The sequence below is a fragment of the Lemur catta genome, chromosome 9 (assembly GCF_020740605.2).
Source record: "Lemur catta isolate mLemCat1 chromosome 9, mLemCat1.pri, whole genome shotgun sequence".
Taxonomy (NCBI): Eukaryota; Metazoa; Chordata; class Mammalia; order Primates; family Lemuridae; genus Lemur; species Lemur catta.
This window is the reverse complement of record NC_059136.1, coordinates 21,995,414-22,023,216: the sequence shown is the minus strand read 5'-3', so window position 1 is coordinate 22,023,216 and position 27,803 is coordinate 21,995,414. Positions and strand designations below refer to the sequence as shown.

The 27,803-nt window shown below is 46.5% G+C and overlaps 1 protein-coding gene across 1 annotated transcript in view; it reads left to right on the top strand.

Moving 5' to 3' along the window:
- The window catches only part of OCA2 (OCA2 melanosomal transmembrane protein), a 178,216-nt gene that overhangs the window by 15,796 nt on the left and 134,617 nt on the right, over positions 1 to 27,803 (top strand). The window contains exons 2-8 of the mRNA XM_045560414.1: positions 1,886 to 1,984; positions 6,576 to 6,764; positions 9,851 to 9,908; positions 11,699 to 11,771; positions 17,785 to 17,945; positions 19,834 to 19,916; positions 21,534 to 21,687. Of these exons, the coding sequence (XP_045416370.1) occupies positions 1,886 to 1,984; positions 6,576 to 6,764; positions 9,851 to 9,908; positions 11,699 to 11,771; positions 17,785 to 17,945; positions 19,834 to 19,916; positions 21,534 to 21,687 (817 nt within the window). The remainder of the gene's footprint in view (positions 1 to 1,885; positions 1,985 to 6,575; positions 6,765 to 9,850; positions 9,909 to 11,698; positions 11,772 to 17,784; positions 17,946 to 19,833; positions 19,917 to 21,533; positions 21,688 to 27,803) is intronic.

Genomic DNA, 27,803 nt, shown 5'->3' with positions numbered 1-27,803 from the left:
AGACAAGGTCTCAATAAGTTGCCCAGGCTGGTCTCAAACTCCTGGCCTCAGGCAGTCCTCTTGCCTTGGCCTCTCAAAGTGCTAAGATTACAGGTGTGAGCTACTGCACCTGGCCTTGTCAGTCTTATGATCTCTATTTTAACATTAATGCTCGTCAGTTGTGTCTAAACTCCAACAGGCAGGGGGTATGATGAGATGCGTTCTCCATAAGAAGGGGCCCAGGGCTGCCCAAAGATGGCGCCTGTGGGCAATAACTGGCCCCAGACAGATTTCTTTTCTGACTCCCCCCAGACATGATGGGTGTTGTTAGACATAGCTCAGGGGCCCAGGTTTTACTTGTCCACAAGACCCAAGCTTTATTGTATATGTCACAAGTGTGAAAAGGAAATAAAAATCTCAGGCCCCTTCCCAATTCCTTATGCAAAAGAAAGGCAAAGGCCTTGGGCATCTGGGAAGAACTTGCCCCACAGATCATTCATTAAGGAAATTCCTTGCTAACCTCCCCTGAGCAAGGACATGCAGATTGTAACTTTAGGTCCCAGGCTCTAGCTCCTAAAACTAAAGTCTGTTACAAGTTTATCTTCACAGGAAGCAGAACAGAGACAAGACAGGATCAGACATTCTTCCACCTACTTGAGGACATCTACATAATTGATGCTTCCTTCACTCCCCTTTTCTCTTCTAATGTTCACCTTATTTTATGTAAAATGGAGATTTTCCTGGGTTTCACAAGAATGTAACCATTTTGTCTCACTACTCCTATATTCTGACTTTTTTTTTTCTATATGCCTTTGAATGCTGAAACTTCCAAATTCTCCTTTGGAAAAACAGCCACAGTTTTGGCTGTGGTTCATGTTTTTCTCAGGCATGCCCTCAACTTTGGCTTGATGAACTTCCACTGAGATTTTTGCCTCAGTCACTTCTTTTGGGTGGACACAGGTGAATGCTTGAATGAGAAAGAGAAGCAAGTGGAAATATTTTTCTTAAAATTCATCCCCTGTTGTGTATCTACAATTGGAAAGATTACTGCTCTTTTACCAGGTGAGTGTTTCAGGGCATCCACAGCATCTCTGCATGACCAGGCTCCTTTAAGGAAGGCAATATATAAAATGACAGTGTGTAAAATGACATATTCCCAGGGATTAGGAATGAAAATGATTTCTGTAACTTCTCATGAAAAACTGGTTGCTTTTAAACATCATGTGTCCTTTAACAGGGCGACCATATATGTTGGTGGACCCTGCTGTGCCTGTGCGATTATTTCCTCTCGAAAAGCTTCTGATTTGGATCATACGTTTATGGTGGCCCTTCCTTCAGGGAACAGGCCAGTGTAGCAAAGGGCCTTCCTGCCCCGTGTGGACCTTGGCTTTGCTTCAGTTGTGACTGCGTACTCTGGAGAGCCTCCTCTTTGCTGTTCCGGTTGTCATGTCATTAGGACCCCTTGGCTCTGACTTCTGCAGCTTGGTCTTCTATTAGAATATTTTAAATGTAAATACCTTGTGATCTTAAGAAAAATAATAATAGAATTTTCTGCATATAAAATGGCCTATCAGACTCTGAATGCTTTTCTTAATGGGAAGCTCTGTAGGAAATGGCAAAGGTCTGAATCTCCTATTAATGCCAAACTGACCCTAAGGGTATCATCCCACGGCATCTGGTCTCCTGTGTGAGTTTCTGATTTGCATTTTCAATCTAGTTGGGGAGAGTTGTTTCTAATGGTCTCTCCTGAAACTCTAGCTTTTTACAATTCAGATAGACCTTTAGTCAAATTTCCATGTAAAATTTATCACTGAATTGTGGGCACATTCTTGAATCTAGTGCCCAATTGCTGGGAGCACATTCGTCAGTTTGTATGTTGGTGACTCTGTTTCCTTCCTTCTTACAGGCCTCACTCTCCTGTGCCCCAGAGCTTCAGCTCCAGGTCTAAAGACCTCTGCTTTACGGAGAACACACCTTTGCTAAGGAATTCCTCACAGGAGAAAGGGTGAGTTTTTTTCCCTTATTATGAAACTAAGAAATTTCTGAGCATGGTCTTTGGCACTTTGCTAGGGAATTTCTTCCTGAGATAATGAATTTTTGCCAGACATCTGCCAGATCCTTGACAATTCATTGTGGTAGGCGTTCACCATTCTAGTGGTTATATTCTGACTTATGAATTTGCAGATGGCCTTGGGCGTAACCCTGTAATGATCACACAGCACCTGGGCTCAGCCATGCGAGCATGTGTCACCTGGCTGGGGTTTCTCAGCCAGGGTTGAGGCTGACACAGTCTGTAGACATTTTGGTTGTCACGCTGGGGTCTGAAGCGCTACTGGTGTCTAACAGTAGAGGCCAGGGATGCTGCTAAACATTCTGCAATGCATGGGACAGTCCCCATGGCAAAGAATTATCCAGCCCAAATGTCAATAGTGATGAAGGTGAGAAACTCTGTGTGTATCATTCACAAGAAAACTCCATTTCCTGCAAGGCTGAAGGCTCTTTTTGGCACAAATCTGGGTGGTTCTGGAATTGCCTGAGCAGAGGTGATCTGGAGGATAATTTATAGACGCTTCTGCCCAGGATAAAAGGCTATAGCCCAGGCCTTCAGCCTCATCTCTTCTTCTGCAAACTTCCAGAAGCCAGAGCCACCTGCTTGGTGTCTCCTGGTTCCCCAAACATCACACGCATTGTTACCATACCCAAAAGGTATTTGGCCTAGGTCTAGTTGCTTACCGCACAAAAAGCCAATTACTGAGACAACAATATTGCCAGGGAAGAAAAGGTTTTATTGCAAATTAATGTCAGCTGGGAGATGGGAGATAGTTCTCAAATCAGTCTCCCCAAACAAATAAGGCAAAGACTTTTATAGTGGGTTGTAGAATGCAGGTTGGGTTGCATGGGGCTTGAATCATGGGGTCTGCAGGTGGTCTGATTCAAGGGTCAGCTTTGGTGATGGATGGTGAGTTGCCAGGAAGCCCCATGGCTTAAGCTGTTCTTGTTAGGCTTTATTGGTCTGAAAGTTTGAGGTATTGGGGAGAGAACAAAAAATAACTTAGGGAAGGGGCCATCTTACAAGGTCAATTACAACATGGAGACATCATCACGGAGCCTCCCTTTCCTGGCCACTGACCCTGTGCACTTGCATCGACAGGTGACTCTTGTGTCTCCTTCACTTCCTGTGAGCCTCTGAGTTGCCCACCCTCTTCCTAGTGCTGTCTGCAGCCAGGGCAAGGAGTGGGGTCTCACACTTTAGGGGCACTTGCATGCCAGGTGGACTCCTGGCCTCACCCTCCAACACTCAGGTTCAGGATTTGGATAGAGTGTGAGAATCTGGATTTATCACCTCTCAGTACAGGGATGATCTGCCTGGCTCCCTCCAGGAGATTCCTGATGACAAGCTGTGTCTCTTTGTGAATGTTCCCACCAAGCTCTTTGACTAGAGAAACCTGCTTCCCTCTCCAGCTCTCCAGGGCACTCCAATGTCACTTCCTTTGAGAAACTTTAGTACCTCTCCACCTCCCCCAAGAGTAATGCTGCTTCTCCTGTGCTCTCAAACACCACATTCATGCCCTTCCTTCTAAACTTGCCCTTGTGATGTTTGCCAGCCTGTGCCCTCTCTATCCTATGTCCCTGTGCCCAGCATGCCCCCTCCCCCCAGCCCCTCAGAGCCTGGGTGGGTGAGGGGTGCAAGCTGAGGCATTTCCACTGACCCAGCTGCTTAAAGTTTCTCTAGTGGGGGATGACTTAATTCTCTTTCACATCTCCTAATCAATAACTGTGAAAACAAACACTTGGCACATCTACTTCCTTAATGCTTTTTCTTTAATTACTTGATAAACTGTTAAGGCCTAAGACATTTTAGAACTTGCAATTCATTGGAAAACCAGTAACGTGGAAGCGTTTGTCCTGGGCATGTGGAGCACAGAGACGTGCCCTGGGAGGCCGAGCTGAGCCTCCTGTCACAAAACCACTTCACAGCAGCTTTGATTACAAAATGCTTTTTTTTTTTTTTTTTTGCATGAAGCTAACTAAGGTATTGGTGGTAGGAGGGTCTTCTTGATGCTTTACTTTTATCAACTTAATTCTGTTGCAGTTTTAATTTGATCAAATGGCTTATTGGAGAACATCCATTGATTTAGATAATTTCAGAAGAGAAAGTGCACTTTCCAGGGTGTTGAGGGCAGGAATGTATGGTACAGGGGTCAGAGCATGTTCTGCCTCTGCACTGACCAACTGGTAGCCATGCTTCACATTATTCAAATTTAAATGAATGAAAATTAAAAATTCAGTGCTTCAGTCACACTAGCCAGATTTCAAGTGGTCAGTAGCACAGGTGGTTACCATACTGGACAGGGGCAGAGGACATGTCCATCACCACAGAAAATTCTGTTGCACAGCCCTGCTCTAGAAAGCACTGACATTAACTTGCTTTCGTCTTTCTACTTATAAGAAAACAGTTTCCTTAGTTCCAATTTTGCTATGTTTGTGGGTTTTTCTAGCATTTAGGAGGAAGGTGATGCTCGCATACCTGAGCATTTTCAGTCACAAAATTGATAGAAAATATGACTAATTTCAAAGTCATTTCGTTACGTATTGGTTTTACACAGCCTGTTCTACATCTCTGGGATTCTTATAATACTTTTTTCTTGTGAATCAGTTCTAAAGCAATGATAAGTGTTCAGGAGAATCCCAATGCCCTGTCATGCTAGCTGGGGTTTGAGTGACATCATTTGTTTTTCTTTCTTTTCTTCATTCTTCCTTCTCTTTTTTAGAGATGGGGTCTTGCTCTGTTTCCCAGGCTGGAGTACAGTGGCCCTATCATAGCTCACTGCAGCCTCCAACTCCTGGGCTGAAGTGATCCTCCCACCTCAGCCTCCCAAGTCACTGAAATTACAGGTGCACACCACCATGTCCAGCTAATTTTAAGAAAATTTTTTGTAGAGACAGGGTCTAGCTATGTTGCCCAGGCTGATCTCAAACACCTGGACTCAAGTGATCCTCCCACTTCAGCCTCCCAAAGTGCTGGAATTACAAGTGTGAGCTACTCTGCCCAGCTGTCATCATTTGTTGCTAACAAGTAACAGATCACAGCTGTTGTTAATGTCAATATTGTGATCCCATGAGTATTCCATGCAATACATAAAAATTCTAGCTTTTGGTACAACCTTGCTAGAGTTAAGTGCATCTATACTGAGGGAATTGCTCAGAAGCCCAATAATTCAACCAAAAGTAAATGGACATGTCCACATGTAATTCTGAAAAGTTTGTTATTCCCCTTGATTCATCCTTCCAGATATAGGCCCATTCTTTGGCCTATTTAAGTGAGGTACTGATGTTCCCTATTCATCCCTACAGCCCCATTACACCTATACAGAGGAGGAAAGCTTACACTACTTAGTTTGCTTCAGGAAATGTATAACAGATCTAGGCATTGCCCACTCTAGCACACTCAAAGAGAAAGCAAATAGATCTCTGTCCTGTTGTAAGTCCTGTAGGCGTGGGAAGAGCTTCCAGGAACTCTGCTTATCAGAGTCACTGGGTGCTGAGGGCCCTGCACCCAGCGCACCCAGCTATGTTCTAGCTGTACCGCTGTCTGCTGAGCCTGCTGCGTGGGAAGAGATGGAACAGCAGGTATGCGGGTCCCTGGAGGAGCAAGATGCAGAGGCCTGGCACGTGAAGGTGGAGGATGCGGCTCTGCCAGCACTGCCGGTGAACGATTTAAAGAAAAACCTGAACAAATCAGAAAAGAGACTGATAAAACCCACCGGTATCAAACCTCAATGATGACGAAGTGTCTTGTGTTACAGGGGAATTAGGAATCTGTCAAAAGTACTCAAAAATCATCAAGCAAAATAGAAGAAAAAAGTGTCCATTTGTCCTTTATGGCTGCAGAGAAAATGAGCGTAGGCAGCCAAACACCTCACAATGTGTGTGTCTGCCCCTGTGCGTGAGAGTCACAAATCAGCATTACAAGCCAAGAACAGAAGACAGGTGGCAAAATGAAAATTCGTTGCTCAGAGGTAACCTGCACACTTGTGGATGTGGAGAAGAAAAGATGAAGTCTTCTGCCTCAGGAACTTGTGAGTGACCGAATATAGGAGGTGCTGTTTTGCCAGAGCTTAGAGAAGAAGTCACATGGACAACCCCCTTTAAGAGGTGTAAATGACAAAACTCAGGCAACAGGAATTTTGGGTTGTATTTTCTAAGAACTATGTATTTTTTTAGCTTATGGTTAACTTTATTCACACCTTTCCAAGTAGATGCTTAGTTATTTCGTTTGAAAAAAAGAGAGAAAGCAAATATGGAAATGAGTGGGAACCAGCCAGAAACAGCTTCATTGAAAGTCCCAAACTCAGAAAGGGCTGATGTTTATTGAAGGCCCACAATTCACTTTGAAGACTTGAGTGACCCCAGGAGATTTGCTTTGAGCCAAGTATTCTGTGATGTCGCCAGTGTGACAGAGCAAGACTACACTGTCATTCTTTTGAAGACCAGGATTGATTTTATGACATTTCACTTGTTGTGAATGAGAGGAAATCTTGTTTTGGAGATGCCATTATTTCAGGAAAGATAACCACAAAGCTCTTGCTTTCCAGGTCACGGTGCATACCTGGATACCATCCAGAGTTCATCGCTGCAGAAGAATCTTGGGAAAACAGCTCAGCTGAGTGGGAGCAGAGATACCTGTTGAGCAGAGAGGTGGCTAGTTCAGGGACATCGGCCTCCTCAGAGAAGGGGGAACTTGTGGACAGCACTCACGTCCGCGTGCATCTTCCGAAGCTGAGGTAGGTGGACTTGGAGGGCCTGCACCGGCCAGGGGCTGTGGCTTGACAGGCTAACTGACTCTGTGAATTCTCTAGTTGTTTCCTTTTGTTGGCCTGGTCTAGGGAAGGGCTTTCAGGAGGTGTAGGATGTTACCAAATGATTACCAGGTATTCTCAAGGTTGTATCTTCGTACCCAAGCTGCTTCTCTGAAAGCCCTACCTTGGGGTAGGGGAAGGGGTGAACAATAATGTAGATTTAAACTAATGACTAATGAGCCTTAGGTTACTCTAAATCACTTTCCAAATCCTATTATGCCTAGGCTGGGGAATTCACAGATTGATAACACCTTCCTTCCTTCCCCAGGTGTAGCAGTTGCTAGGGATAGGATTAAGGGTGGGGCAATCACCAAGACAGATGCCTGCCCTTATCCTTCTTCCCAGGTGGGGCACCTGCTAGAGGCAGAACCAAAGCAGGGCACTCTTGTCTCTAGAACAGGTGGAGATCCTAGCTATCTACCTAACACTTCAAGATTATCTATCTTTGCCCCAGGCCTAGGAAGACATTTATGGTAGCCCTGCAAATGGAAACCGATTACAAACATAAATGGCTCCCATCCTGTATTCCTCTCCTTCGTGCTTGTGTGGTTGGGGCGTCTTCATGGCCATTAGGTTTGCAAATAGAAGCTACTGGATTCAGGGGACCCCTTTGATGCTATCTTTGTGATTATTGATGAATTGGGGCCAGTGCATTGCGCAGCCAGAGGGAGGCGGTATTTTCCCGCTGTGGGAACCGGAAGCCTGAGGCTACGCATGCGCATGGGAGAGCCGGAGCTGTATGCTGGTGCTCGTATGCTGATGCTCGTTGCTGGGCTGGGCAGGAGCGCTCTCATTTTACCAGATTTATTGGCTGGGCTTCCTTTCTTGCATACATTTATTTGGAGGAAGGAGTCCTTTGAGAGCAATGTGCTCGAAAGCAGCGTCTCCAGGAACAGAACAAGGGCTGGAAGCCAGGACCTGCCCTGAGGTAGCTGGGCGACGGTGGCGGTGGCAGAGCCTGGCATGACGTGCAACCCTCTGTTGCCCGATGTTCCCCTTGGTCCGTGGCTTCCCGTGGGCATACACTGCACTGAGGTGATACGTGCAGAAGCTGTAGATGTGTGAAAAAACACTATGGAACTATCAAATATTGGTGTTACCATATCACTATGTTTAGGGACCAGTCTTTTCTGAAATACTTGACGGGTTGATTGGCAGTGTACCCGTCTGTCACAGTCGTACCTACCTACCTACCCCAGAGAGGCCCACCTTCAAAGCCCTGCCTGCTGTGTGCTGGGACCATTGCCCAGGTACCCTGTTGACCCTGCCAGCAGTCCTGGGAGGTGGATGGAGAGCACCTCAAGGAGGGTAAGTGTTGTGCCCAGGGCACAGCTTATGAGCCAAGGGTCAGGGATTTGACCCCAAATGCTCCACTGCTGCTTGACCATGGAGCTGTCTCCTCCCACTCTGACTCCCAACCATCTGCAGCTTCTTCACAATGACTGGTCTCAGCACCCTCGTAGGTGCAACAAATATTTGGCTGATGAATCTGCTATGAAATTATGTGAATGGGGACCTGGTGCCATGGGTCATCAAGTGATAGACCTTGACACTGTTAATGTCTTTCCCCAGAAGATGCTGTGTCCTCAACTGTCCCACAACATGGAAAAATAGAATCAAGGTACATTTGAGACTTTACATTCAGTGGTTTTATCTTCTATGATTCCTGGAATATTTGCCTTGAGTTTGTCACGGAACTAAAGGACTTTAGTAGTTCCATTCCTTATAACATGTCCGGAAAGTACCATGCATGATCAGTGAATAAACTCGTAAAAGAATCTTGTATTTTGGATTGTCAGCTCTGCTGCAGGTGCCAGTTATGTAGAAAGACATTTGTATTTAGAATAGCTCAATTAATGCTTCATGCTTTAAAAAGAAATGCCATTTTGATTCCTATTTAAGAAGGAGCTCTTGAATCATAATTTGGAAGCATGAAATGATTATTTATCAAATTCATTAAATAGAAGAGATTGGAAAACAAGACTTTGCCATTTTCAAAAGATCAGAAAGAAAGTTTTCAAAGATGGATGGAACTTTACTAAGTGATGAGAGTATTAAATAGATGCCCGAACACAGAGTTTCTTGCTTCATTGTACAAACATGCATCAAACACAAGCCAGGTACCAGCACCCTTCCATGTGTGAGGACAGAGCAAAAATACCCCAGTGCCTGCTCTCTCAGAGAAGGCAGGGGGAAGATCACATCCCGGGAGTGGCTGGTGACCATGTCATTAGGAGATGGGATCTGGCTGCTAAGTGGGCAGAGATGGGCATGATGGGAGGACTGCAGCCAGGGAGCACCCTGGTGGGGCAAAGGCCTGGTGGTCCAGTCTGTAAGCAGCAAGGATGCTAGTGCAACTGGAAGGGCTGGGGGTGGGCCAGGCCCAGGTTCATGTAGGGCCTGGGGGCCATGTTTAAGGAGTGGGCAATGGTGACTGGGCCAGAATGCCTTCAGAAGTCCTCAGTGGGGGCTGAGTGCATGGCATGGTTGTCTATTAAGTGATCTTATAAGGAATTCTTGAGAGACTCTGCTAGTACAACCAGTCACACAGCACTGTAATTTTCTTCTTAAATTATTGTGTTTTTGTATTTGACGATTGAATCTGTATTCCAACTTTCCAGAAAACTTAGGGGAAAATAACTGATAAATATGAACTGGAGAGCCAAGATAAGACATTGAATTCATTTTTTTCCCTAGGAAACTGGAGGTTTTAAAAGGCTAGAGGGTGCCCCAAATCTTAAACTCTAGCTTCCTCAGCAAGAAGCTGTGTGCAAATGTCTGTGGTTAACTTTGTTCCTCTCTGGAACCTCCACCAAGCTCCTTTGGATGGGGCAGTATGTTCACTGGTCAGCAGTGTCCTCTTTCATATCATGTTATGGAAAATTCAAAATGTGTGCTTTGGGATGGAGTTTATATAAGGCTTCAGAGAGGTGTCTGAGGCGGTCAAGCCTGGACACATGCAAACACGACTGCCGGCCCTTGTGACTTAGGACTGACCTTTTCTTTTGCAGGCGCTGTGTGCAGTGGCTGAGAATCACGGGCCTATTTGTCTTTGTGGTGCTGTGCTCCGTGAGTACCGGGGCCGCCCCCAGCAATGCTGTTGGGTCAGTGTAAGCCCTGGGGGCCTTGGTGGGCAGGCACAGCCCCCCAGTGCCCTGGGCTGGATAGCAGGGTGACTGAGCTGTGGAGCCCACTGTTTGGCCCCCTTTGCCTGATTCGCTGACCCTTCTTTCCTTGGAGGAGATGCCGAGGTGCATGGGGTGGCGGGTTTAGGGGGGTCGAGGGAGGCCTGGCCTTGGGAGTGCTCCTCGGCTGTGCTCCCAGTTGCACAGTAGAAGCCTGGGCAACCTGGTGTTGCTCTGTGGAAGGCAGGATAGCTTGCCCTGGGTCTCTCCTCCCCCTCAAGTGGCTTGCCAAATTCCCTTTTCAACCATGTACAGTCATACTCTTCCCCGGTGTTGGGAATATCCAGCAATTATGGGTGGCCCTGGGACTGTCTCAGTGCCCCTTTGAGATGGTGTCCTGGGCCTCCACCCAGCTGGGCTACCCTGTGTGGGAGGGAGTGAAGCTCCGCACCACGGAGGTGCCTCTGATTTTACTTACTCCTACATTCCTGTCCTTTCAAACATGTTAACATTCATGATAAGACTCATCCTGGAGCCAAATCAACATCAGGTGCACTCATGGGGATGAGGGGGAGGTGGGGCCCTCCTGGTGACCCCAGGTGGTGGAGTGGTGTCTGTTCTTCACTGGGAGGACACTGGCAGGTGCGGGGCAAATGGGACCCTGCCGGCCAAGGAAGAGCTGTGGGTGGCTGGAACCTGGCAGGGGGGCCAGGCAGTCAGAGCTGCAGGGGGACCTGAGTATGTCCTCTGGGGTGACAGGTCACATGTCTGGGGTGACAGCACACTGCCAGCGTTTGTGTGCTTTGTGGCTTGATGTAGCCCGAGTCACATGGTAGGCACCCAGAATACAGGCTGGTGTCTGTGTGTGAGACCTGTGGGTCATTTGTGGTCTGTGGTGGTGGGAGTGCGTGCAGGGTGGCACTACACTATGGGGTTGTGTCTGTGCTTGGGGAGTCATTTGGGTGAGTGCCACTTTTTAGTGTTGGCATAACATGGTGTGTTGTTGGGAGACCACAGTGGGTGGGGGTGCTGCTGCCGTGGCAGGGTATGGGATGTGAGCAAGGTGGGGTGAGGGTGTGGTGGTTGGACACGATGTGCAAGACCTTGGCTACCAATTCACCTGTCCACTTCCTACTCACACGACTGTGTGGTTCTGAAGCCCCACTGCTCAGCAGGAGCTAGTGGGTGCACTGGGACTTCAAAGGAGGGCATAAGGGTGGGTCAGGTGTCCCCTGGTCCCCAAGAGCTGACTTGAGCTCTGTGTCTAGTCTTCAGCCTACTGGGAGATGGAGTTTCAGTGATTTGTAGGCACATCCAAAATAGAGTTTGAGGAATTTGACATGAATGTCTATAATCTGTCATTTTATCATCACTTTAATTTACTTCTTGATGGTGTATAGGGTACTTTGCAAATTCCACAAACACATGCTACAACCATCACAAGGTTGTATTCCTTTACTCTTTAATATGGGAAAACCACGTTTTATCCACCTTTGACAATTTAATCCTTAAAATTGGCAGATATCAATAATCGAGGCCCACTGTAGCTGAACATAGTATAATGAATCAGAATATTTTAATATCCAAGAAAAAGCTGTTCAGAGTAAGCTGGTGAGTTTTGGATACATAAACCAGCACTACATTGTATTCCTATTTTCAACTGTTATCAAAATTATTTAAATCTTATTGCTTTTGTACCAAAAATCTATCATGAACTATTTCTGGTTTTTACAGATTTTATTCAGCCTGTATCCAGATCAAGGAAAGTTCTGGCAGCTGTTGGCTGTGTCACCGCTGGAAAGCTACTGTATCCAAAATACGCAGGAATGAGATTCAGAAAGCAAAGGGTCACTCAGGAACTATTGCGGCTGTCGCTGAAGGTCTCAGCGTGGGCCCTCCCCATTCCTGACCGCTCTATTCTGTTTCTCCAGGACAGAGGGGAGGGAGTCCCTGGGAGTCAGTGATGGGCAGTTGTTGGTGAAGCCCCTAGGAGGGGTGATAGCAGTGGCATGCTCCAGTTACCGCCTGGCTTCCTGTGTCTCTGGGATACTCTGCTCCTTCCCACCCCTGTTCCCAGCTTGGGTGGTTCCTACAGACTTGCCTTCAAGTTCACTGGCCCTGCCCTGGCTGGGTCATCTGGGTCAGAAAGCCAGACACATCCTATAGGACGGTATATGCCGAGGTCAGTGGTTTTTAAGCTTGATGTTTGCAGGCACAGGTTGGGGTGTTCGTATAAATCTAGCGAGAAGTTGGCTGTGTTGAGGGTTGCAGTTGCCTTGACAACCTCGGGTGCACCAGCCACGTGGAATTGCTGTGTCTGCGGGACCTGGCTCTGTGCCCACCCCTGCTGGGGTGAGAGCTGCTCTTGCCGCTTGACTTCCCTCAGCTGTGGGGTTTCCAGCTGCGCCCTCTGGCGACCAGATTTGATGCCCTTCCCACGCAAATCGAGGCCTTTACTCCTTAGGGGAGATGGAGGCAGTGGGAGTGGGTGCAGGGTGGCAGTGACTCTTCCCCAGGTGGCACTGTTGGGGACCCTTTCCCCAGCCTTCCTGCCTTCCCTGGGAGCACCTGCTGGGGGCCCTGGAGGAAAACCCTGCAGGAAGGTGGGAACACCCCTGCTTGTGACTCCCAGGGGCTTCCCACTCTCGTGCAAGCCCACACTTGAGCTTGAGCAAGTTTTAAGTTTTCTGGTTGAAACTGACCCGCTTCTAGAGCATGGCAGTGGCACCTGTTCCAGGGAAGCTGTTTCTCTCTGCAGCCACCTCACCTGTCTCACTCTGGGTTTCAGGGGAGCTGTTTGCCCTGCATCCTCGTTCTGGAAAGGTGTGAGTCACTGGCATGTTTATTTAGCCTTTTCTGGTTGCAGGGTTGGGAGTGGTGCCTTCCCAGCTCTCCATGTATCCCAGCTGAGAATGGGAGTCCACAGCCTCTGTCAGGATTAAGACATCTGAGTGTGGAAGCCCCTGAGACGCCCGGCAGTGGCCAGGGTGGCAGGTGGCAGTGGAGGGTCCTGGGAGAGGCAAGTTGGGGAGGGGGGAGGCAGCTCTGGCCAGGCCAGATATTTCAGATGACTATCTTTTGAAAAGGAATTAATTCACTTAGAGAGCTAAATGGCAAGATTTTTTTCTTTAGTATCTTCGGTTGGTAATCTTGGTGAGCTGACATTTTAGGAAATTGGGTCATTTTCCTTGCAGCCACCTGTAATCTGTTGCGCAGTCTCATTTTCCTGAGCCCTTCTGGGAGTCCCCCCCCTTCCCTGGGACACCCTCCCCACACAGGCACCTTCTGGAAAGGCCTGGTGCACCAGGGCCTTGCCTGTGCCTGGGAGGCGCCCTGGTCAGGGTCCACGCGCCTTCCTCCATCCCGGTGGACAGAGGTGCTGGTCACACTACCCTCAGGACGGGGCGGCTGCCACATGAACTGAGTGCTCATGCAAGCCTTTGTATTTTCTTCACCCCCTTAACACTGTCTGAGCTTGCGTCAAAGAAGTATGTCCCTGTGAGAGAACTGAAGAGCTGTGTGATTTTGACAAACTTTGCTTCTCATTCTGTGTCTTTACTTCTGTCACCTCCATGGGTAGAAGAAAGCTCAGATGTCCCCCACTTCCCTGGCTCCCCCAGGGCCTTCTCAGAGCTTCATGAGGGCCCCCAGGGAGGGAGGTGCTGCCCTCCCCTTGTGCAGGTGATTGTGACCTGCTGCGGGTGGGGGGGGGGGACCCACAAGCCTGAAGGGAGGCGCTGGATCCTGTCCAGAAGAGTCTTCAGTGAGACTCGGACAGGGAGGGAGAATATTGGGCGAGGCTGGTGACTGGAACATTCAGTGCTCTGCCCACCTGGGTGGACACCAACACCCTTACCATCAGGAGAAATACCAGGTGAGTGTAGCAGGTTAGGATGCTGAGGTTACATCATTAGCAGATAAAAGCCCTTTGTTCATCCCACTGACAACCCAGTGTATGTTTTTATTCTCAAGCATTTTATAAATCGTTCCTGGCAGCAGGGATGGCAGGGGAGCTTGCTCTCCTGCTCTCTGAGTGGCCAGCGAGTTTGGGTGGAGAGATGGAGGAGCCAGGGGAGGAGTCAGGGATGTGTGGAGTGGTCCCTCCAGCTCTGTGGATCAGCAGCCTCTGTGAGGGCTGACTCGAGTTTCCCCCAAGCTTCTTGAAAAAAATGTAATGTTCCCAGGGATTTCCCACGGATTTCTGGAAGCTCACAGGCCCTCTCCCAAGATCCTGGGCTAAGAATCTGCCCTGAGGGTTTGTGAAAGCTGCTGGGATCTAAGGGGGTGCTGGGCCTTTGAAGGGGATTCTCAGAGAAACGGTGTGAAGTGCAGGCCTGAGGCAGGATGGATTCAGCGCTGGTTTTGAAAAGCCAACAACAGCAGCCCTGAGCAAAGAGCTCTGCACCCTCCCTCCCTGGCCTCTGGCTGGGGCCTGGAGGAGGGACGCCAGGGCTGTCTGTTGTGACTGGAAGGGCTTTTGGAGAAAGCACCGCTGTCCTTTAGCTGGGGAGTAACAAAGCTGCCTTTCTCCTGTGAACTTCCGTGTCTTCTTGCAACAGGCAGGCTGTGTCAGCTGAGTAATTGAAGGGTTTATTTTAGAAACCTGTAATTGCAGACAACCTAAATTTCTTTGTCCCTGAATTGTCTGTGCTTATTATGCTCGAGGCCTGTCAAAGGCTCCTAGGTCACTGGGCAGATGAACAGAGGCCAGCAAACCTTACGTGCAGGTAATTAGGCGCACCTTCCCTTCCTCCCTCCTTCTTTCCTTTCTCATCTTCCTCCTTCGCTCTCTTCCTTCGTTGTCTTCTTTAACGTCTCCTTCTCTCTCTCTCTCTCTCTCTCTCCCCTCCCTCCCTCTCTTTATGGTCCATTTTTCATCCCACTGAGCACCATAGCCTGGGCTCTCAGAGAATACAGAGATAACATTATGCAAAGTGTTGAGAAGGGAACTAAATCTTTTCTCCCTACTCTGCTGGGTTCTCCAACTGGATTCCTATAAATTAGACTCACAAAAGACAGATGAATAAGAGAAAAACATACATGTTTATTTAATATGCATTTTATCTGACATGGGAGACTTCATAAGAAAACGAAGACCCAAAGAAGTAGTCGAGGCTGAGTGTTTTATACTAGGTTTGATGGTGCATTATGGAAAATGTAATAGGCCCAAAGGGTGTGAGCTCAGGGCAGTCATTAGGACGTAGGGCCTGAGTGATTAGATGCCCTTGGCCTCCCTCCACCTTCAGAGATAAGGATGTGCATTTCCTCGGTGTATGAGGCACCTTCCACGTGAGAGTCTTACGACCTGCTTCAGGGGAGTTAGGTCTTGAACGATGGCCTAGATTTGGGTAAAGGGAAAGGCAGGAAGGCCGTGGTTGATGCAGCCGGGGAAGGGAGGCGATGGCTCTCTCCTCCACACCTTTGCTGCCTGCCCAGGACTCTGGTCTAGGTTTGGAGGACTTCAAGGATGATGCTGGAAACAAATATCTATTAGTTAAACACATATTTATTAGAGACATCTAATGTGGTGAGTGTTAGGTCCAGAGCTGAGAGAGACACACATGAAGCCTCATGTGTAGCAAAATGCTGTTTATTTTGGGCATCTGGGTGCAGATGGGTGGAGGCTGAAAAAAGCGTCTATCCCAGGAAGAGTGGTGGGTTTTATAGAGGGTTTTTCTGGGAGTAGTAAGTGGGCCAGAACAGCTGCTTGTAATAAATTCTTTTTCAAACAACCAGCTCCTAGGACCCCTGCCCCAGTCACATGCATCCTTCAGCTCCGGCATCGTCCTTATCAGGAGAGAGGGAGGGATAAAACTTCATCCCTCTGGGGGGCAGGGAAAGGAATTCGAGCTCCTTCTTTGCATGCCATTCCTTTGTCTCCCTAGGGGTCTGGTGAAGGCTACTTGCCTAACAGTGAGAACTACATTAGTCTCCAGAGAAGTAGAAAAATGAATAAGATGTAGTTCCTTCCCTTGAGGAGCTAGACTAGTTGGGGAGAAAAATCTGAAACAAACTGCAGTACGGAATGAATGAACCCTTTAGTAACAGAGTACTCACAGTCCACAGCAGAATTCAGGAAGGAGTGAGAGGGTCCCCTCGGGTCCAAATGTGGGGCACAAGGAAAGGCTTGAGGAGAGCAGAGCACCAGTGACATCTCCAAAGAGGTATAATAGGGCTTGTCCAGGTGTGGGGAGTGCTGGAGGCCAAGGTACCAGTCCAGAGGGAGGCGGGGCAGGGCATTGGGGCTGGGAGGCAAGGAGCAAAGCTGGCTGCAGGGATGGTGCGATTCCAAGGCTCCTGTTTGCTGGGGTCTGAAAGTGACTGCTGACACCAGAACATCGGGGTGGACTTTGAACCCTAAGCATGCGGTGGGCGTCTGGAAGGGTGAGAGAAAAGGTGGGGTGGCAGTGTGTGCGGTCCCTTGGACTTGGTGTACACTCCATTTGGATGGTTAACTGCACCGTGTTTTGTTCCCTGGTCACCTCCCCGCTGCCCTTCTGATGGGTGCCTCCAGGTGGCGCTGTCCCACCTCCTGGTGTTAGCAAGGTGTCTTAATGCGTCGTGTGCTAAAATACTTCTCACCACCCCAGGTGCCGAGTCTGTCCTGGGTAGGGACCAGCACAGGAATAATTTCAGGCGAGGCAGAAGCAGCAGTGTCTCTTTGGGGCTTTTTTCTTTGTATAATCTGCCTCATGTGTGACTTCCATTTTCCATTTGTCCTTTTGGGGACCTGCATAGCAGCACAGGTGTGTGGAGGTGCTATCTAGCCTCGTGCTGGGGGCGACTGCCTGCTCTGGGCTCTCCTAGAGACAATGGCCTGATTAAACACTTTCTTTACCTGGATGTTTTTGTACTTTCTGCCAGAGGAAAAAATGAAACAACAAAAAAGGAGTACCCATCCATTAACCCCCGCAGATACTCTGCCTCCCCCAAGTCTGTGCCATAAGCCACTTGCTTCTTTTAGGGATTTAAGGAAGAATAAAGGAATTAGTTACAGAATCATCCTAAAACCAGTGAGCTGCTATCAAAAGACTTGAGATCCGGTATCAAGCACAAACAATTGTGAAATTTACTATTCCACTCACAACAGTTTTCTCTTCTGGATGAAAATGGCGGAGCTAGCCACATCAGTGTTAGACACCTTTGGCTCTCAGGGTCTTGCTGTTGAGGTGGGAGGCCCTGAAGGAGTGGCCCCCAGCAGAGTGGGTAAGTCAGAGCACAGCCCACAAAGGTGGGATGTGGGAGCTAAGGGGAAGGGCTGCTGGGGGGTAAGTACCTCGTGGGAGGGGGTAGCATTTTGAGGCAGGAGGAGCCTCTCTTCCTGATAGCTCTTCCCTGATCAAGAGCCCTCTAATGTGTGTTGCAGGAATTTCTGTTCCTTGACTGCAGTGGACGTTACTGATTTAGCTAATTTCAGAATTCTTATTGTCAATTCTTTTTGTGATTTCTCACTTTACAAACAGGGCCTGGATACCTTAGGTTCATTCCTGCCTACTGTTCACCGTGGGCCCAGGAACTTGGGAATGCGTTTTACGAGGGCTGTAAAAAGTGGAAGCAGAGGTGGTAGTTGGTAGGACTGGAGAGACACCACTTAGATCTTAAGCCAGAGGATGCCAAACATGAGTAAACAATGCAAAACCAACGGCATGTGTACGGGCTGAGGAGCTGAAGGGATAAGAATGGCCAAGGGTATCGGGCAGTCAGAGGAAATGCCCAGATGTGTGTTTCTTAGTGCACTGTCTGAGGAGGGTGTGCATCTGGAGGGTAGCTGGGACATCAGGTGTCTCCTTGCTTTGTGGTTCACTTTGACCCACCCCCAGCTGTGAACCTCAGCAGCCACATAGACTCCACGCTGCTGCAGGTGGACCTGGCGGGGGCCCTGGTGGCCGGCGGGCCGAGTCGTCCTGGGAGAGAAGAGCACGTGGTGGTGGAGGTGACCCAGGCAGACGTTCCGGGCTCCAGGCGGCGGCGGCCACAGCAGGTTACACTTATAATTTATTTGAAAGGAATTGTAAAATCTCATTTCATCTCATTATAAATTGAGTTTCCTCTTGAATAGGTTTGATGGGGAGCCATAAGGCAAGGACACCATTATTAGTCAAGCCATTGGCTCTTATCTTTTGCTTTGTCTTTGAAACTCTCTTTTCTACTTTTCTCTGAATCATTTATAAAACTCTTGCCATTTCAGTAAAATCAGGCTTGCAAGTTCTTTATTCAGAACCATTTTACTAGGCCATTCAGGGAAACATTGTATATTTGAAACTAGGTTTTTCCTTTTGTTGTTAAAGTATAATTAACTCTAGGCCTTACCTCATGGTACAGAAGACACTCCCACACTACAGTCACCTTGTGCTGGGGGACACTTGCTGAGACTGGGCATAGATTCCCCCGGCTTCTGCATCTATGTTGACAGGCCCTGTGCTCAGCCTTGTCTCAGAGCCAAGGCCTCCAGTTCACGTCCTGCAAAGGCAGCCCGCACACAGCAAGGAGGGCCAGCAGAGGTGGCTATCAAGATGGCCCAGAGCCTTGACACCAAAGGCACAGCTCCGCTTCATACAGCCTGACCCATCCCCCGAGTACTGGCCTTGGTGACTCTCCTGGATTATCATGGTGACTTCCACATGGAAGTCATATCCCTAGTTCATGGACTTTTTCTCTGTTATAACCAGTAGAAGAAAACCCTGCTTGTGCACAAGGCTCTGCCATGTAAAATGGAGCATCTGATGAATTAACGCATCGCTCACATTTTCCTGCCTTGTAGAGCATGGCCCACAGAGCAAAGGTCTCATTATTAGTGAGAATGCAGTTTCCCGGGCAGTCGCAAGGTGCAACACCAGTGTTCTAATCTGGTTGCCTTGGCCATGGTCTTAGGACGTAAACTTGGTTCCCGTGTGTGCAAGGGGTTCCTTGGTGATAAGAGAGGCGAGGACACCTCTCTCTGCCCTGTGTCCCAGAACCTTGCATGGGGCAGGCGAGACCTTGCGCAGCTGCTGTCTAGCTGCTTTCTCAGCATGTGCATGTTTACGGCCCAGATTAAATGAGCTATATTGGGCTTCCCTGCTCTCCGGGGAAGGCCCTTTGTGACATGTTGATATACCCGACCTGCCCACATGCAAGCCTAGCTCTTGAAATGCAAAGAACACAAGAGATCTTTACTAAAGGATTTTTTTCAAACATGTTCTTTCCAAACACCAAAGTGTTTTAAGGGAACTGCTGTTCTCTCCATTCATGCACTTCTCTGCTTTGACCAATTTCAGAGTTCCTGTTTTCCATGTCCTTTGTAATTTGTAGGGGAGCCTGGGGTCCTCCCATGGAAAGTTCCCTGTCCCCCCACAGGCTGCCATCAGCTCTGTCAGCCCCTCTGCTCTGGCCGGCCCCTCTCGGCTGGTGGTTCTCCACGTATTTGGGACAAGGACGGAAAAGTACAGGGCAGCTTTGCCTGTAGCAAATGAAGCTTCATCTTGGGGCCCTGCCTTGCAGGGGCTCCTTTGAACCCGGGAGTAAATGGTTTTCTGGGGGGGGTCTGTCACCTCCAGCTTATGAGCAGGAAGCATTCTCACGACTCAGGGGGCTCAGAGGACTTCTCCAAGTCTCTCTTAATAAATCAATATTTACTTCTATACCTTTCATACTTTTGTATACTAATTCTGTATTTTCTTCTCTTGAATGTTTTCTTTTGAACATAGCCCCCTGAATTGTGGAAATTTCCGGTTCCAGACAACCTGGACTAAGCCAAATAAAAACACGCTGCTGCTCCTCTCTTTCTCCTTTTCTTATTCTAAACCGATACCTCAACTGAACAGTGCCAGAGCCCAGATGATGTCTCAGGTGAAAAGCCTTACCATGATTTTACACTTCGGCTTTTACAGGTCACTTACAATTGGACAATATTTTTAAATCCAAGAAGAAACGAGCGCTCGGTGGTGAGCAGGACCTTTGAGGTACTGAGCAGGTAGGTTTCAGGTGAATGAGGTCTTGGGGCTGAATCTCTGGGAGATACTCCCCTAGAGATGTCTGACCTATAGCACACCGAGTTTCGGCACAGCTAGCGACGGGTCAGTTATGTGCTTGTTCAAGGTGCTTGTGCTGCATAGACTGGGCTCAGAGGCTGTGGGAGGGTGTCGGAGCCGTGCCTGTCGGTACGGAAGAGGGTTGATGGCAGGATCCACTTTGAAGCAAATAGTATTTTTTAGTCTGTGTTCTAATTTCATTAATATGAAGCTGTACATTGGGGAATTCTAGGAAATTTAAGGATTCTTTTTTTTTTAATGCCACTTCCTGTTCCATCTATACTCTTCGTTACTGCATTAGTCAGCTCTGGCAACACTTTATTTTCTCACAATTCTCACAATTCTAGAGGCTGGAAGCTCAAGACTGAGGTGTTGACAGGGTTGGTTCTCCTGAGCCCCTCTCCTCGGCTTACAGATGGTCTTCTCTCTGTGTGCGGCCGGGCCCTGATCTCTTCTTATAAGGACACCAGTCCTGTTGGAGTAGGAGTCACCCTAATGACCTCATTTAACCTTTATTACCTGTTTGAAGACCTTCCTCTAAATACAGTCACATTCTGAGGTACTAGGGGTTAGGACTTGAACATATGGATTTTTTTTTTTTTTTTGTGAGGGGAACACAGCCCATAAAAATTGCTTACTAAACTTGAAAAAAAAAGGCTTCAGTTTCAGCGTGCCACAAACTCTGGGTTATTCGCGGGCTTCTTGTGTGTGGTGCCTTTCCTTACTGTCAGGGAGTGCAGTTTCGGGAGTTAGCTTTGCGGTTTGTAAGCAAGCAAAGCAGGTGTGTGGGCGAGGAGGAAGAGAGGCAGTTAAAATATAGCAGCACAATTCACAATTGCAAAGATGTGGAAACAACCCAAGTGCCCATCAATACATGAGTGTATTAATAAAATGTGGTATATGTATACCATGGAGTTCTACTCAGCCACAAAAAACAATGCTGATCTAGCACCTCTTATATTATCCTGGATAGAGCTGGAGCCCATTCTACTAAGTGAAGTATCCCAAGAATGGAAACACAAACACCACTTGTACTCACCATCAAATTGGTTTTAACCGATCAACACTTAAGTGCACATATAGTAATAACATTCATCGGGTGTCGGGCAGATGGGAGAGGGGAGGAGGGGATGGGTATATTCACACCTAATGGGTATGGGGCACACTGTCTGGGGGATGGACACGCTTGAAGCTCTGACTCGGGGAGGGGGGGTAAGGGCAATGTACATAACCTAAACATTTGTATCCTCATAATATGCTGAAATAAAAAAAAAAAGAGAGAGGCAGTTAAATGGCTCACGTCAACCGTGCAGGCCCCTGCTCCTCCTTAGCTGCTGGAGTGATGCCTGCAGGGAGGGGCCTGTGTCGACTGGCTGGGCCTGGCCACAGGGAGGCTGCGTCCTGCATCTCTCTCTGACTGGTGCTCAATGTGCTTCTGTCTGTGAGATCAGGCAGAGGGCTCTGATTACAGCCATGGCTGACTCGCAGTGAGGGACCCCAGTTGCTGATCCAGGATTTGTTTCCCTTGCCAACCCTGAGGTCTTTGCTTCCTCCTGCAGAGAGGCTGTGTCCATCAGCATTCGGGCCTCCCTCCAGCAGACCCAGGCTGTTCCTCTCCTGATGGCTCATCAGTACCTGCCTGCAAGTGTAGAAGCACAAGTGACCATCGCTGCGGCCATCCTGGCGGGTGTCTATGCACTGATTATATTTGAGGTGACTTTCATGCCTGCTCCCCTTGATCTGTCTGTGCCTACAGTCAGGATATTTTAGACACTCTGGATGGGCCCAGTCCTGACTACTTAAATAGATTGGCTTAGTGTCATCATTCCTAAAAATTAGCATGTCTCTCACTATAGGTAGAAAATGGTACAGGAATATTTGCTGAATTGAATAACTGACACGAGCACGAAGAGTTCTGGAGGAGAGTGAAAGTGTACCCGAGGAAACAGAATATGTACATGGCTTCCTACCCTCTCTCTACCGTTCACTTGAGGCATGACCTTGAGGGGTGACCTTGAGAGGACCAGTTTTGAACCCCTTTGAAACTCAGAGTCTTCATCTGTGTGATGGGTACACCTGCTTTGCAAGACCGTGTGTGTGCGCAGGGGATGATGTGGAAGCCCTTGGGGTATGTGTGGGAGAAGAATTATTGTCTGTTTATCAACTTGGCTAATGGGCATTTCCACAAATGATCTTAAGTCCTGTCAATTTAATATTTCTGGTAAATTACAAACGTGGCAATACCTTCAATAGCGTGAAGCAATGTGCAAACACTTCCTGGGCTGAGCAGGTCCATTGTTGATTTACCTGTGAAACCAAACTTCACCTCAACATGTTGCTATGAATTTTGGCTCAGTAAGTGAGCCCGGAGGGTGAATGGATGATGTGGGTCTGAAGAGGTGCTTCTTAGTGAGCTTAGGGTAGGTATGAGAAATTCCTTGGAATTGCCCAGGAGATGGCCAGCAGGAGGAGTGGCCAGGAAAGTTCTAGAACTTTGCCTGTGGTTGCCTAGTCTGCTGGGGGAGGAATGTTGGCTCTAGTAAGTCAAGCCCCTGAATTGTCTAACAAGGTCCACTCATGGCTTTAGTTGTTATATCTCTTAATGTCTCTTATTCTAGAACAGCTTTGCTCCCTCCATCCCTTATCTATTTTCTTTTTAGTCAGTTTTGTTGTTTTGGGGTTCCCATGACCACTCTGTGATTTGCTACAAGGATGAACACACTCAGAGGCACCTGTGCCCTGTGCTGTCGTTTATTACTGTGACCAGCAGTGGAAATCTGCTGAGTCTGGAAAAATCCAGGAACAGGCTTCTGAGATGGGCCACACAGAACACAGCCCTCCCTCCAGTAGCAAAGACAGTAACATGTGCACAGGGTTTCTGCACAGGGCAGCCTACTTAGGACTCGGAGTTTTTGTTGGGGCTGGTCAGATAGGCACTCTCAGCCTACCACAATCCCAGGCTCCCAGAAGGAAAGCAGGCGTTCATCATAAATCACATTTTCATGCAGTCCAGGTGTCTGGTACAGCAGAGTGCACTGCCCAGGCCCACAGAACAACCTTATCAGTCGGCAGCATAAGGAATATTCCGAAAGCTGAGTGCCCAGAGCCAGCAAAGGCCAATCTCAGAGCAGGCCTTCTAAAAGTGACGTCCTTGGGTCAGGTTAAGGCTTTTATGCACCATTATCTAGTTGAAAAATCCTATTCTTTTGTTCTGTAGAATATTCTACACCCCAGATTGGGTTCAGGGGTTGCTTAGGGAATTAATTTATTATTCTATCTCCTCTATTTAGTACAGACTACAATTTAGATCTGAAGCATGCGGGTTCAGTTTTGGGGCCCTCGTACTTCATAGGTGTCAGGGAGTCTGAATTACAGTGAGGAGGAGCATGTGTCTGGATGTCTTTCAGGGATACTGAGATGCTCAGGGAGTTTAGGCGGGGACTGCCTGGCTCCTCTGTCACCTATTCTCCTGATGGTTTTAATATCCACCAGGGACCATTGCCTGATTCCGTTATTTCATTAGCATTTACAATAAACTTTCTCTCATTCCATCTGCGTCCATAAATTAGTCATTCTGTATTGAAGGACTTTCTTCCACCCAGTTTTGTTAATGTGCAACAGTTCATGCCAGAAACACAAGATAAGTTATTTTTCTTTAATTATCAATTTTCATAGTAATGAGTTGTTGCCTTAGCAACTTTCAGTCATGACCCTGAGTTGATTTAGTTTCTGTTTTCCTGTTTTCTGAGTATTATTTTGAACTTCTAGATTTCATAAATTCAATGTGCCTTAATTAGTCATTATTAATTAAAAAAGATACAGCCCAATGCCAATTTATTTTTTAAAAGGCTTCTCTGTTATTCTGAGGTTTGTTTATCTTTTTTGTATAATTGTACAGCCTTGGAAAATTACATAATTTGTAAAGATGTATCAGTCATTAATTAATGGTCATTATTAATAGCTATTCACATAAAACCTTTCCCTCTCTCCCAACAACCCTGTTGAGATTTTCAAAGTCTTGTAAAGAGGCTAATTCAACATGGCTTCTACCCTTGCAGAAACAAAAAGCAGAGAGGCAGGAATTACGCAGATGCAAGCTACACACAGAAGGGTGTACTACAGGGTCTAGGGGTGGGCAGTGGCTGACCTAAGGCCTTGGAGGGAAGATCCTGCTGCATGAAGTGTGGCAGCCAGACATCTCCCAGAGCCTCTTCCCCATGCAGCCCATCCATTTCCTGGAAATCCGCTGGCAGGTTTCCCCGCACTGCTCGCTCTGTGTATCCAAGGCCCCTCTGTCATAGCTACCGTGTGTACCTGCCTATGACAGGGATCATTCTGTTGGTGTGTAGTAATAACTCATTGTGGTTTCAATGAGTTGCATTTCTGTAATGATGATAATGTTGGACATCTTTTCATGTGTTTATTTGCCGTCTGTATATGCCGTTTGCTTATTTTCTAATTTAATTGTTTGTTTTTTTAATGTTGAGTTTTGAATGTTCTTTATATATTTTAGATATAAAGGCTATGTTGGATATGTGGTTTGCAAATATTTTCCCTCAGTCTAGTTTATAAATTTTTCCTTGTATAAATCATGCTTTTTGTGTCAAGTCTAAGAACTTACAGTTTAGTCCTAGATCCCAAAGACATTTTTTTCTCTGAAATATTTTTAGTTTTACTTTTTACACTTAAGTCCAGGATCCATTTTGAGTTAGTTTTTGTATCTGTGTGAGTTTTAAGTGGAAGTTCATTTTTAAACCTATGGATATCCAATTGCTCCAGCACTGTTTACTGAAAAGGCTATCCCTCCTAGATTGAATTGCTTTTGCTTCTTTGTTAAACATTAATTGGGCATATTTGTGGGATATATTTCTGGGTTTCTATTCTGTTCCATTGATTATGTGTTTTTCCTCCACTAGTGGCATGCTATCTTGATTACTGCAGGTATATTGTAAGCCTTCACACTGGGAAGAATGATTCTTCCCACTTATTTTTTTTCCCAAAATTGTTTTGGTTATTCTGTGGCTTTTCTCTTTCCATATACATTTTAGAATGACCTTCCAATCTATGAACATGATATGTTGTGCCATTTATTTTGATCTTGGTTTCTCTTATAATTTTCGTCGCCTTGATCCTATACATCTTTTGTTAAATTTATACCTAAGTATTTCCTTTTGTTTGGAGCAATTATGAATGGTATTGAGTTTTTATTTTGGTATCCACTTGTCCATTGTCAGTAATTATAAATGCAATTTTTTTTGTGTGTCAATCTTGTATCTTGTTATTTTATTGAACTTGCTTATTAGTTCTTGGAGTTTTCTTTTTAATAGAACCCTTGAGATTATCTATGTAGACAATTGGGTCATTTGCCATGAGGACAGTTTTATTTCTTCTTTTCCAATCTGTATGCCTTTAATTTATTTTTCTTGCCTTATTGTAGTGGCTAGAATGAGAATGGTGAGTGTGAATATCTTTGCCTTGTTCCCAGTCTTAAAAGGAAAACATCCAATCTTTCATCATTAAGTACAATATTCCCTGTAAGTTTTTTGTGGATGGTTTTTATGAGATTGAGGATATTCCTTTCTTATTCTAGTGTACTGAGAGTTTTTTTTTAATTTTTAACCATAATTAGGCATTGAATTTTGTCAATTCCTTTTATTTGTCAATTGACACGATCATATAATTTTTTTCATTAGCTATTTGATATGTTGGGTTGCATTTATTATAGAATATGGGGTCAGACTTATATACCTGGAACAAATCCCTCTTTTCTAATGTAAGTATTTATTACTATAGTTTTTCCTTTCAGCACTGCTTTAGCTGCATCCTGCAGATTTGGATCTGTTATGTTTTCAATTTCATTTAGTTCTTCCTATTTTTTATTTCCCTTGAGACTTCTTCTTTGATCCATAGATTATTTAGAAGTGTGCTGCTTAATTTTTAAATATTAGAGATTTTCCTGTTGTTCTTCTGTTACTGAATTATAGTTTAATTCACTTATAATCAGAGATCTTACTCTATATTCAATTCTTTAAATTTGTTGATTTTTTTTTATGGCCAGGTTTGTGGTCTATCTTGGTGAATGTTCTGTGAGCTTAAAGTAACGTGATTTTTCACTGTTTTATAATACCAGTGTAATTTGCAAATAGAAATTCTATATAATTAGGCCAAGCAACAAATTGAAACCCCAACACCATCCTTTGGTTTTGCCTGTGAGTTGATATAGAAGGTGGAGGTTTTCAGAGGTGTTTGGAGAATAGTATGTTCTACCTTGTGTTTCTGTAACTTCTGTGCTTCCAGAACTCCCGAGGGCCCCCCACCCCTTGGAGGGTCCACATTATGAGGGGAGGGCTGGATGCAATCACTAGTCCTATGGGCTCTCCAGAAGCGGAGTGAGCATTGCAGTGTTTTTAGAATCTACTCTAGGGGTAGACTTTACATTGGGTGAGGACTCAACATTGTTTTGTCTTGAGGCAGAGCTGTTTCTCCAGAACTTGAGGTCTCTAGACTCTTGCTGTGCCACTGCCATCTGCACCCCACTCCACTCAGGGGAGTGTGTTTTGGGGCAGCCTGCAGACCCACCCACACACCCCTTCAGCCCCCTATCTGCTGCTGCCAGCTGCTTCTGCCTCAGGCTGTGGCCTCTTCCCTCATCACCTGCTGTGTCATAGGTGCTCTGTCTCACTTACTATGTATGTTGTCTTCTGCTTTTCTTCAGGGTTGATTCCAGCGCCTTGGACAGTGCCTGGCACAGAGCAAGAGCTCAGTAAATATCAAACAAAATGCTTCCAGAGCATCTTCGGATATTTGAGACAGGTGCTGAGGTCCTCTGGGTCTGGTCTAACCTGGCTCCTGGGTGGGGGTCTTGGTCCACCCCTCACTTTGTGATCCATGAGTGACTGAGCAGGAACAAAAGGCCAGCCTGGGTTCCCTTAGGTCTTTTAATAGCTTGAGGGGATGAAACTATTTCAAGAAATACCTTGGCTTATTTGTATTTCTGGTCCTGCAGATAATCCTGATTGGCACTTTCTGGCCTAAGGATTTGGGGCTGTATCTCTCATCCTTGTAAAGTAGTTCTGTTGAAAGCCCCAAAGAGCTAAGTTGGAACGATCCTCCTAACTCTTGCACTTTGCAGCTATAATGGGGCTCCAAGAGATGTCCCAGTGCAGCATTCTAAAAATTTGATTATCACAGCTAAGGCTTCTATGTCCTTATTCCACATAAAATTATATTAAAAGTGTTCTGACACAGCCTTAGTGAAAAATATTTCATAACATAAAGGAGATAATACTTTATCCCCATGTGTCCTTCACTCAACCCCTGGAATTATGTTTTAAGAAGGATTGCCACCATGGGCTCCTTTCTGCTGGAAACACAGAGGCCATTTCTTTCCCTTTACCCACTTTATCTAATTGAAGCAAAATGATGCAGGCTTTGTGTAAGATCGTTTCATTGCTCTGGGTACTTTCATATCTAATTCAGGAGTTCATGTAGTGTTTGGTTTAACAATTAATTCTGAAATTAAATTCAAGAAAGCTAAATAGAGAATACCTTTAGTCTTCCAGGGAGTCTCACCCCTGTAATTTACAGAAGTGGGAAGCATATTTGGAGAGAGGGAAGATGCTGCATTTCAGAATGCAGTGCACATGCCACAATGCTGTTTTTTGGTGGGAACCTCTAAGTTAGGTTTTCCTAATTTCTGTTCTTATTATATTTTGCAAGACTGAAATTTAAATTACAGCTGTGGCCAATGGCTGTGCCTCCCTAATTCATTTCCTTCTGTCTGCGAGCCTCTCTTTACTGCTGATTCATGGAGCATACAGCTTTCTGTA